The following is an 11,877-nucleotide window of genomic DNA, read 5'->3' on the forward strand; positions in this document are numbered from 1 at the left end:
TAACTATTCAATTCCGGGTCGGACTCATAAATTCTGGGTGCTTATCTCGTGTTGTGCTTTTTCAGTATCTGTTTTGTTTCTTATTTCCATTTTAATAAATGGAACAAGGACTCCAACCGCGTATCTAGAAAACAGAAAGTTCCAAGTTCTTCTCAACCATATAGTAAATTTCAACAAGCGAGAAAAGTTTTGCTATTCACTCGCGTAAACAATTCCGATAATTTACAAAACATAAAAATCTAAAAGTCATCGTTGATTCACCTAATAATTTTCGAACTCTGCGCTATACTGGTCCTACGGCACACGTAAGCATTTGCTGCAAGATGTAACTTGTGAAACTATTAGGTCAGCCGATATAGTTCCAAATTTTTTATTTTACAATTACTGAAATCGTAGAAATGCTCTTGTAAGACACTTGGAGTAAATAAATATATTTACTGATCGTAGAATGAAAATGGCAGGATAACACTTAATTTGATTTTACAGAATTTTTATTAAACGTCCGAATAAGTAAATTTTCCTGCTAAAATTTAAGTAAAATCTTGTCATGTTTTGTTTTGCATTTATCAAAATTATGGATGTAGTCTGGAGAAATTGTGAAATAAATTGATTTGTTGGAAAGCACAACGAAATCGTGGAAAATCCAAATGATCTTAATCTAGTCGGTTTTAAAAGGCAACAAAAGCTGCCAATTTTGGTGGCCGACGGTTTTAGCGTTAAATGTGGTTTGTACGAAGCTAATCTCCGTTTTGATTCTATTTCAGGTCGATCATAGAAAAGCCAGCGATGTCGAATATCACTTTCGACGTGTCCACCTTGGTTCGTGCAAACGCGATCGACATCCACGCGCCGGTAATGCCAGCTGAGCCTGTGCGCACGCAAAAAACTGCCATCGCTTTTAGCGGCGAAGTGTTCCCGTATGCATTGATAATCATCGCCTGCGTCATATTGATTCTGGGCATTGCTGGTATCATCTACATATGCGTCTCCTGGACCAGGTAAATTACTGACTTCGTTTCCGTTATTCGCATGTTAGGCGTGTGCGAAAGTTCTAATCTTCATCAATCGTTCATGTATTAGGAGGACCCATAAGTAATCAATTATTTTGAAATCTAAAACAAACTTTGTAGAAAATTCAAGTTTCTATTTTTTAATTTATTATATAATCTCCATCGTTATCAAGGACAGTTTGCCATCTTTCCTGCAAATTTTCAATCCCCCCCTTATAGAAATCCAGGGTTCGTGATGCAAAATATGACTCGAGGTGTCTCCTTACATCTCCTACAGAAGTGAATGTTTTATTTCTTGAATAATGCTCCAGAGATCTGAAAACATGATAGTCAGAGGGAGCAATATCCGGTGAGTACGGGGGTGCGGAAAAACTTCCCATTGCAATTCTTTGATTTTTTCCTGAGTGAGTTTCGCTGTATGGGACCGGGCATTGTTAATTTGCAATATTACACCTTTTCTGTGGGCTAAAGATGCCCTCTTTTTCAATAGTTCTGAATACAGCCGTTGTAATTGCTGACAATACAACTCAGCAGTAACTGTTTCTCCAGGTTTCGACAACTCAAAGTGAATTACGCCACGATAGTTCCACCAAATGCACAGTAACACCTTTCCAAGTGATAAGCTAGGTTTAGGGGTTGATATTGCGGTTTTATTTGCAGAAAGCCATTGCTTGGAACGCCTTATGTTATCATAAAGAACCCATTTTTCATCTCCGGTAACGATTCTGCTAAGAGATGGATCTCTACGAAATCTGGATAGCAATGAAGTGCAAATTGATCGACAAATATTCTTGTTGGTCTCAGATCATTGATGCGGTACCCATATTCCTTGCCTATTTGCCTTTCCCATTTCGTGTAGGTGCCTTTGTATAGTTGACCATGTGGACCCAAGGGTTCTCGATAATTCTTGTATACTTAATTTTGGATCAGCTTCCACTAGAGATTTTAGGGTGTCATTATCAAATTCAACTGGTCGTCCACTTCGAGGCCTGTCAGAGAGATCATAATCACCAGCAGCAAACCTTCTGAACCAACGTTGACACTTGACCTTCAATACACCTCCATAAACACCGCAAATTTTCTTTATTGTTACCGTTGCATTAAATCCCGCATGAAAATGAAAAAGTATGCAATGACGAATATGATCCTCGGAAGGTACGCCGCCATTTTACAGGGTTGTAAAAAAATTATACTTTTTAGAATATTTTGAACACAGGCTGTATTACCGAAAACTGTAAAAGAATACGTGTTTCCTCTTCAACGATCGGTACAGAACTAAAGGCAAAACAAATTCTTTGCAAATAATTGATTACTAAATGGGTACCCCTAATATAATAGGACTTTATGCATTTACGACAAAAATGGATTAAGTCTAATAATGTTGTTATACCATTTTTGACTCGTTAAAATGATTAAAAAAAGGAAATACATTTTCGTTTATCTTACGACTTCTTGTGCAATTGTTTCTTTGCTATCTAAATAACGAACATCATTATCAACTAATAACGTATCTCGTATGTCGTGTATAAATGAAAGGAAAATTAATGAGAAGACTACAATTTTTGCATGCACCTAAAATAAAGTCAGGGCGTGATGACCCACTTTTCTTTATAGCGTCGATATAATATTTTAATCGATATCTACAATTGAAAAGTCTATTTGCGGAAGCAAATCCAACGCCTAAAATTACGATACCAAACCAAACAATTTTTTAAGAAAAATAGAAAAGTGCATTCTTTGCACAAGGATCGTTTAGCATGTCATCGTCCAATTATGGTTGAGTTTGTGTAATTGCGAAAAACATTCTGTTGCTTTCCCAACTCGAGACGCTTTCAACTTAAAGTTTTCCTCTTCAATACTGTTGTCTTTCCCCTTTAAGAGCACCCAAGAGATGTTAATAAAATTGTACCAATTTCTTTTCTACGTCTTCTGATTTGCTGAACTACACTCAATACCGTGCTGAACATTTAATTAATTTCATTTAACGAAAGTTACGTAACTTCTCGATCGAAATAAAAGAACTTGAACGCAATGTTCAACATGCCACAATAGAAAGCTGAAAATTGGAATTTGTTTTTAACCAGACTCTGGATTTCATGCGTTTGTAATAAAATTGAATAGGCAGAATTTGAAGCAGTAAAATTTTTGAAGGCTATTGTAATTGATGTTGCAATTGATTGTTTGTTTTGCAAACAATTTTTATTTTGCACTTGCAGTTTATTTGTTACAACAATAAGACCGAGCCGTCTCTATCTGCAATACCACATCATTCGGAATTACTATAATTTGTTCAGGATATGAAACATTTTGAAAAGTAATATCTTACTTTATTAAATCGGTGACTACAGAGTGTTAGCGGAAAATTCAATTGACACACTGCACACAGCGCTCCGTTGAACAATTGTTCAGCGTGCTCCGTAATTGGATCAACGATTCTTTTGTTTTGCATTTTTCCCGGGTTTTTTCATCCGTATTGAGTAACAGAGATGGGTAATTTAACTTTTTCGAAGGAAATTCATTGAAATTCTAATGTGACTTTATATTACAACTGCATAAAATACACAGTCTATATAGTTATAAGTCAAATACGAGAGTGCAAAACGAAGCCTTAATTTATATCCGTATTTGTACAATTTTCCGTACCGAGCGGCTAAATTTTTCATGTGGAACGTGCTCCACTTGACGATTGCAAATGTCGATTATTTATCAAGTCTGTTCCTGGGATAGTCGCGTTTTTAATGCTCAGTATAAAAACAGTAAAAAATATTTAAAAATACGCCATAACAGCGCTGTGCTAAAATGTTAGTTAACAGAGGTGCGAATTTTTTCTTATCTGTTTATTCATCGTTGTGTTATTAAATTTCAAGAGAATCTAAGCATTAAACTAACTCGCAAAAAAGATTAATTAATTTAAAATCGGTATTTAATGTATAAATAATAATAATAAATTCTTTTACTATTTTTAGTAATTTTATTCACATTAAACAAATCGGCACATCTTTGTCTTCATCTCTTTTTCCAGCTCGTCCTGAATAATTTTAAGCTTTACAGTCAACTCATAACTCGTCTTTTATTTTGTTTTTCCGGGCGTTTTGTGATAATCCTTCATTGCCTTCATCGTACGTTTTTCGCCGCGTTATCACGTTTCAAAATAAAACTGTCACCAATTAATCTTTAGTCGGTATCGTATGACGTCCGAATATGGCCGTGTTCTACAGTCACTTTTTACACGGTGTTGAATATTGTTGGCCTTGAATTTGTTTACTCTACTACGACTTTTATTACGCCCCCGAAAAAAAAAAAAAAAATAAAAATCTCATTAAACATAAAATTTAGGTAAAGTAAATTTACCTATTTTCTGTTTTCAAAATCTTTTCTTGTAATTGTAGTTGTGACATATTATTGGCAATGAAATTACAATGCGGTGCACAATAATACAATAAAACACAAACATAGGTGAAACATAATAAAAGCTTGTCGACTACGGGTCTACGTGCAAACTAAAAACTGCACGAATATACAAGAAACAGAAGTTTAATAGAAACTTATTTCTGCTCTTAACAATTTTACCAAATCATAAATGTTGTAACAGAGCTCTTAAATTATTCCAACGATTTTACTGTCTTACCCCATCCTCCTCGCGACCGCATAATAGGAAGATGGCACGGGAAGTGAAAGCACGAGGACATACAAATCTTGGTTCAGCGACGATACAATTACGCGGCCGAGTAATTCGGCGCCGGCGGAATACAAACGCGGGCAAACAAAGTCGAAAGCGTAGGAAAGAAACCTTAGAAGCAGCTTAATTACGCCACGTAACGCAGATTATTCTGTTCCTCGCAGTCCGAGGAAACACAGGACAACTCGCGCCGCTTTTTGCGGCGTTGCTTTATTTCGTTTATGAACGCCGCGACAACAAGACTATTACCGTTAGTATCGTGTGAAAGAAGTGGTTTCAAGTACTAACGTGAATATTCATACGCGCGCGGGCCTAGCTCCACGCGGCATGCAAATTCGTTGGTCTCTTTATTACTCCCATTAGAATAAATTACGCTTTCCGGCTTGGCCGCCTCTCGGCGACCAGCCGCCGGGCGTATCGCGACGCATCGAAGTTTCTCCCTCGTCGAAATTGTTTGGCCAAGTTTCGGACGTCGCGGCGTATTTTTTAATTGGATGCAAACATTGTGTACGCTACGTGACCGGGCACCGGTTTGTTGCAGGTACAAAGCGTACAAGGAACGAATGCAGCGCATGTACGTGGTGCCGAGATACGATCCCGTGTACGTCGAGCCTAATCTGAAGGAATACGAGACGCAGGTGCTCCAAATGAGCGTCCCCGTAGACGACAACGACAGCTACAACGACCTTCAGCTTGATTTCAGCAATAAGAACCACGCGTTTAGTCTAGACAATGTCAGTTACATTACCAAAGATCACGGAGAGAGCACAGGTAAACGCATTCGATTCGTTCGAAAGGAAAGTTCTTTAAATTAAGCATTAAATTAAGCAACTCTTTATTCGGCGGAATTTCGCTGTGATTTAAAAATACGTACGCGTACAAATGATTACACTTCCTTTTTCATTCACGTTCACGAGGTTTCCGTTTTTAATGCGGTAGTAGATATTTTTATAATTTTATTGCACTCACACATACAGCGTGCAGCAGGATTTCCCGGCCGAGAAAAGTGGAGTAACGCGATCGTCACTTTTTGCATACTTCGGGTAACTTGAAACGTACAAAAATTTCATTTACGACACCCACAAGTCCATTGTCCTGGTTGTAAAAGCGGACTTAACCGCGCATCGATTACCGCAATATACAGGGTGGTTGGTAACTGGTGGTACAAGCGGAAAGGGGGTGATTCTACGCGAAAAAAGAAGTCGAACATATAGAATACAAATTTTTCGTTTGAGGCTTCGTTTTCGAGAAAATCGAATTTAAAGATCCGTCGGGTTCGCGTGCTTTAGTGTGCGTAGGAAGTAGAATTGGTGGGTCATGGTCAGACGCAGCAGACAATTCCTATCGAATAACACGCGCATTGGCTGCATTTTCAAACTCAATGTTCTCGAAAACAAAGCGTCAAACGAAAAATTTTTATTCTATATTTTCGACTTCTTTTTTCGCGTAGAATCACCCCCTTTCCGCTTGTGCCACCAGTTACCAACCACCCTGCATATTCGGGAAATTTCGAGAGTTTCTTCCCGCGTGTCGGCGGGGAAAAGTTGTCCCCCCGCCGGCGGACGATCGGCAGAAATGGCGACGGGGTTTCACCGGGGTGCATTTATCATTTAAGGTCAACAAAGTCCGGTGAGCTCGGAGGCGGCGACCACGGCACGCGCCTCGAGCATAGTTGGCACACACGGGGACGGTAACATCCACTCCCTGCGACGGTCCACCTTGGGCAGAAAGAATCACAGCGCCAGCAATACGAACACGTTGAATAACCATGACGCGACGCCCGTGCTGAACCCTCTGTACAACCGTGGCGGCGACTTGCTCAACCCGAGCCCGTCGAACGACAACGTCACGTTCAGGGAAAGGAAGGATTACTCTCATCTCGGATTCACGTACTTGGGCGAGCAAAGTCCGGTGGAGACTACCACGGAGTTGTAAACCGTCGCTAACCACCGGCCCGGTTAGTTCGTGCACGATACACAACTCGAAACTTCTGGCCGAGTCTCTTAGGCCAGGCCCTCCTCTGTGTTGTACCATATATAGGAAAGGTCACCTCGAACGGTAGGTAATATCGTAGCTCCGTCCGTCGCGTCGTGCTGTCGTCAAACATCGGCAGTGGAACCCGGTCGATAGTGAACAAAAAGAGGACAATGTTGATCGCGCGCTACGCCAAAAACTGTTCAAAGCTGCTGGCGTGCACCGCGAATTAGAAAACGCTTCTTTCATCTGGGATCAGCAGACCGCGGACGCCTCCATTTTCTTCCCACGCACCAGGGTTGCGCGGAGAAACTACAGCTGTTGACTGAAAGCGATAAGCTACTTACGATTAGCCGGGATTCGCTCGTGAAATTAGCTTTCAAACTAGTTCTCTAATGTGAAAATGTCCGGCGAAATCCTGGCCCAGGTTCTCCGACTCGAATGCGGTCTCGGCTGGAATATGAAATTATAGAGACTCGTTGGGAAAGTCATTAATTTTACTGTCTTCGTTCGTGGATTGGCTCGTCTTGCGCTAAACATTGTGGCACGTGCTGTATCGCTAATAGACCGCGGATTTCTGTACTTCTATAGCACACAAAAATCTTCACGAAAACGCACAATCTTCGTTAGCAGCGTCTTTATTATTTAGCTGTGCAGTAATTCGATCATTAAAGTAAGTACAATTTAAAGCAGTGGACATATTAAAAAGATTTAAGGGCACCAGCGTATTAGCTTAATAAAATAATTAAAGGAAGTAAGAAATTTTTATTTCGCTCCTGTGTCTTGCAATCAATGCCAATATTTTTTATTTTGCACAAAGATCCGCAGTCTATCAATCGTTCGTACATGTCGTTGTAACAGTTCAATTCCGTAGTTGTAATCTCTATCAAATGTTCGATAAAATATAGAAGGAAGCATTGTCACAGAAAAATTCTTCAAACGTCATACTGTGTCGTGAGAACGTGCTACAATGTTCCAACTCGATTGTGAAAAGCGGAAGTGGCACGAAAATGAATTTCTTCCTTTAACAGTTTCGACCAGTCTAAAAGAATATCAAAATGCTCTTGAACATTTCCAATGCCTTCACAGTATCGTGACCGATTAATTTCTGTCATACAAAATCGGCAGTCTACGTGTGACTTCATACAACGACATACGCGACATTAATTTCATTTTTTTAGTAAGAAGAACAGTATATCTAGTTCGTCAGGCGTTGACGGGTTCTTGCTTCGAGTTCTTTCATTCTTTGAATTCTTGTAATAAAATATGAAAATTACGCAATGGCTCGCAGTCGTTCCACAATGTTCAGGAAGCCAATTTGCGTCGCGTTTAGAAAGTGCCAGTTCGCTGGTACCAATGAGGCAAGTCGGTTTCTCAAGACAAGAGGCACCCGATACTCCCGGGATTATTGCTATCGTAGGCAGCAATAATTCGCGGGCCGCTGTACCCTTTCGAAACTCCGCGGCGGATTGTTCGCCCGTACGCGCAAGGCGGAATTGAGAGCAAATAGCAGCGCATCTCCAAACATGCACATGGTACATTCCGCGCGATGTACGTTGAATCGAATTATCCCGACGAATATAAGGTTCCGGCGGCGCCGAAACGGGGTCGCGAACTGTTCGTTTCGCCGGGAACGGGAAACAAATGCTTTTCCTTTCGAATTTTCCTTGATCCGTTGCTCCCCGTTCGCGGCGAAATTTGTTTGTAATTATGAGAACTCGAGTCTCTAGAAAGAGAAATGGAAGGAGAGAGAGAGAGAGAGAAAGAGAGGAAAAACCATTCTTCTCGTCCCGCACTGAACAACGAAATTGCCATTGAGTTTACGATACAACGAATAAGGTCGCAGTGATGTCCTTCGCTTGCTAACTGCCAGTGCGAGATCGTCGACTCGACAATCGAACGGTTACGTTCTAGAAGATCATTGTAGAATTCGCATGATTTTTGTACGGAAATTTTAGCGTGTAATAAGTTATATCCGCGGCAATAATACTGCGCCGTGATTCGTCTGTGTTTCGCGCTGTTTTTTTTTTCGTTTTTCTTTTTTCGGACGTACCGTTCCTCGAGCGTGAAACGCACCTCATAGAACTTATGAGTCAACGTACCGTCCAACGTAGTTATAAGTATCGATACAATTATAGATACATAGGGGACATGTTCGAGCGCGCGAGATGCATAGTCTCTGTGTGTGTGCGTGTGAGAGAGCGTGTTTGTACGAGGACCGTGTAAATGTCAACGGCCCGTGAACTTGTATATGGATGTACATGTACGAGGAGCCTACGTAAAATTGTTGTATAATAATATCTATCTATTTATAACTGTGCGGTTGCTCATATTATTTTACTATTTTTAATGATATCCAATGGTACGCATTGTTGTTATATATTGTTATGAAAGCATATCGATACAGAACTTCCCACAAACAATGCTCGCGTATCGTTCTAATTCCCTTCGATCGGGCGCAGCATCATCTACGTTCTTCTGCATCATTAAGCTCGATGAAACTGACTGGAGCTGATGACCAGACGTGGTGAACAATTTGAGGGATGAAATTTTTCTTTTGGATTAAAGTAGACGGAATCTTTCGCACGTTTGTTCAGGGAAATTGTGAACAAAGATTCGCACTGATAATAGATGGTTACACGAACAAAAAGAATGTGATTTAACGGACTGTGCTTTAGAATTATCTTTTACGGTGGTTAGTTAATTGAAAGGTACGAGGTTTCAAAATTTATTTTGTGAGCTGAACGATTTTTTATACAGTTAGGTGAAACTTCATTGGATTTTTCAAACTAGTAGGTTTTGAGATCTTCCAGGCAGTACAGTGAGAGTCAAAATGGAATATTAATTGCCTAGTTCAGCAGGATTTTTAAATTCTCTAAACGTTTTTACCGGTTTGTATTTATTGTATGCACGCAATGCAGTCTGAGGAAAGAGATGCAGTTGCGAGAGAACATATTGGATAGTGCAATCCATATGAATCTTTTTTTGTTTTAGTGTTTAATGTAATCGGTACAAAATACACTGATCGTTTAAGATCTACATCCCGACTCTTAGCCGGTGCATTCGTTGCACGCTACTTCAGTTACTATTTTGTTTTTTCTTTTACAAAAACTGTGAATGTCTATGTATATGTGTATATGGTGGAACGAGATCATGAAGAACGGTCAATGGTGTCGAACGATCAGCTGATTTTACATCGAGCATAGAAATGAGAGAGGTCATTGTACTTAACGCGATCAATCGAATATGTGCTTACTGAACGTTTCACATGTCAAAAGCCTCGACGCATCGTTTGTGTACGCGCTGTACATGGAACACAGCTTTCAGTGCGTTTTAGTTAAACCCTTTCGTATGATGGCACGCATGATCGTAAGATGAGTGTTCGAGGCAGATGTGTTTATATAAGTCTGGTACTTAATTACTCGTACTTCGGTTAGAATGTAATGTACGTATCGACATACGTCGCCAGTCCGTTGACTACAATGTTAACATTTTCTGTTCATAGTTCTGTATTGTTTAAGATGAACGACATACAAAATCTGTAAAAATTGTTAATATCTAATAAATCTATTATATTTACATAATAACGTGTCGATCACTATTCGAACATCTTGTTTTAATCTGAAATTAACGTGCTTTTTAATTAAATTAAAAAGAATTACATTAAATTAATTAAATTAAATTAAGTGTTAGAACACTTTTTTAAATCTTAAATTAACGTCTTTTCTATATTAACATTTAAAACTCGATCTTGTGTTTCATAAAATACATTGACTGAACGTATTACGTTTGGTATCGCGTATATCATTATTGTTTCGTGATATTCCGCACACCGTAATATGTTGAATATGTTATTAATATAGAGTCCTGACAATATAAAAGGGGATATAACGTTTGAGGATACAAGATATCAAGTAATCAGTGATATTATCATTGTATGTGATATTATCTACCTGTTTACAAATAAATTTAGTAAACGTATTACAGAGTAAAATCATCATGCAAGAGTGTAGGTACTGAAAATGTAAAATAAATATTGTTTCTAATTAGTAGAAATGGTAACTAAAGAGCAGACGACGTTACAGAATTTTCTTCCAGTCTAATTTTCAAGTTCGTTTTCCTTAAAAATAGAGTAACATATAAAAGAAAAATGTTCGTTCTACTTTTATTATTTACTTTTAAAGAGATGTCATAACAACCGAGATTTTGAATGTAAACTTCCGTGTCTGAATCCAAACGAGATTCACTACTTACATAATAAAAGGATGCACAAGAAGCTATTTTTAGAAAACGTTTATTCCCGACGAATATGGAATTTGATTAATCAATACTGAATATAAGTGGACGCAGACAATAGATTTCGTCGTACATTGTTACCGTGGAACTATAATAGAGTGAATACTCAGAGTGATAGCTTTCAACGTAATATCTTTTTGTGCAGGACAAATCCGACAAATTTCCTTCGAAATAATTGCGTTATTATTATGTCTGATATCTAGGTCTGATATCGCATAATAATAAGGAAAGGATGAAATAAATTGAAAAGAGACAGGAAAATATATATTTCGCGAGATAAATGTTTTAATAACTAATTCCATAAAATTTAGTCGACTGTTTTTTAAAAATCTGACATATTAATAATTATTAAATGATATTTTCAGCCTATTTTCGGCCATAAACCGGAACTCGGTTTTCAAAATTCATATCATAACCCATACATCCTTCCTATTAATCACTACGCTTTACAAATATATAATTTAACTGTATTTGAAAAAAAAAATATAAGTAAAGAATATTACTTCATTATAATATGACATCAACAGATGAAAATCCATAATATAAACTTTGCTTTTAAACAAAGCAAGCACATTCTCTGTCGAGTCACTCACACGTGAGTGACAGTGTTATTTTGCAATGAACAAATAACCGTTTACGCGCTTGTCACTCATATTGCAAAATACGTTGAATAAATCGAGAGTTTACCGTTCAAAGAGGACAAAAGAAAACGATGTTCGAATCAATTGAAAAGTTCTAAGACGTCCGAAATGAAATAATAAAAATCGCATAGAAAACGTGTCAAGTTTATGCCCCACACACGGTAAACCTGCAATTTTCCCTGTTTTAATATGCGCCTACATAGAACGCACGTGCATTCTTCAAACATACTTGTTTGAAAATCTGTGACGCCATTTGAAGCGAGCAAGCGCCATTTAA

At 38.5% G+C, this 11,877-nt stretch overlaps 1 protein-coding gene across 2 annotated transcripts in view; it reads left to right on the top strand.

Annotated features, from left to right (window-relative positions):
* Positions 1 to 7,328, top strand: part of Cad99c (cadherin 99C) — a 167,996-nt gene extending 160,668 nt beyond the window's left edge. For both annotated transcript variants that reach the window (XM_076794952.1, XM_076794954.1), the window contains 3 exons: positions 765 to 998; positions 5,231 to 5,460; positions 6,305 to 7,328. In XM_076794952.1, coding sequence (XP_076651067.1) covers positions 765 to 998; positions 5,231 to 5,460; positions 6,305 to 6,624 — 784 coding nt within the window. In that variant the 3' untranslated portion in view covers positions 6,625 to 7,328. The remainder of the gene's footprint in view (positions 1 to 764; positions 999 to 5,230; positions 5,461 to 6,304) is intronic.
* The last annotated feature ends 4,549 nt before the right edge of the window (positions 7,329 to 11,877 follow it).

This window comes from Halictus rubicundus, chromosome 10, assembly GCF_050948215.1.
Source record: "Halictus rubicundus isolate RS-2024b chromosome 10, iyHalRubi1_principal, whole genome shotgun sequence".
Taxonomy (NCBI): Eukaryota; Metazoa; Arthropoda; class Insecta; order Hymenoptera; family Halictidae; genus Halictus; species Halictus rubicundus.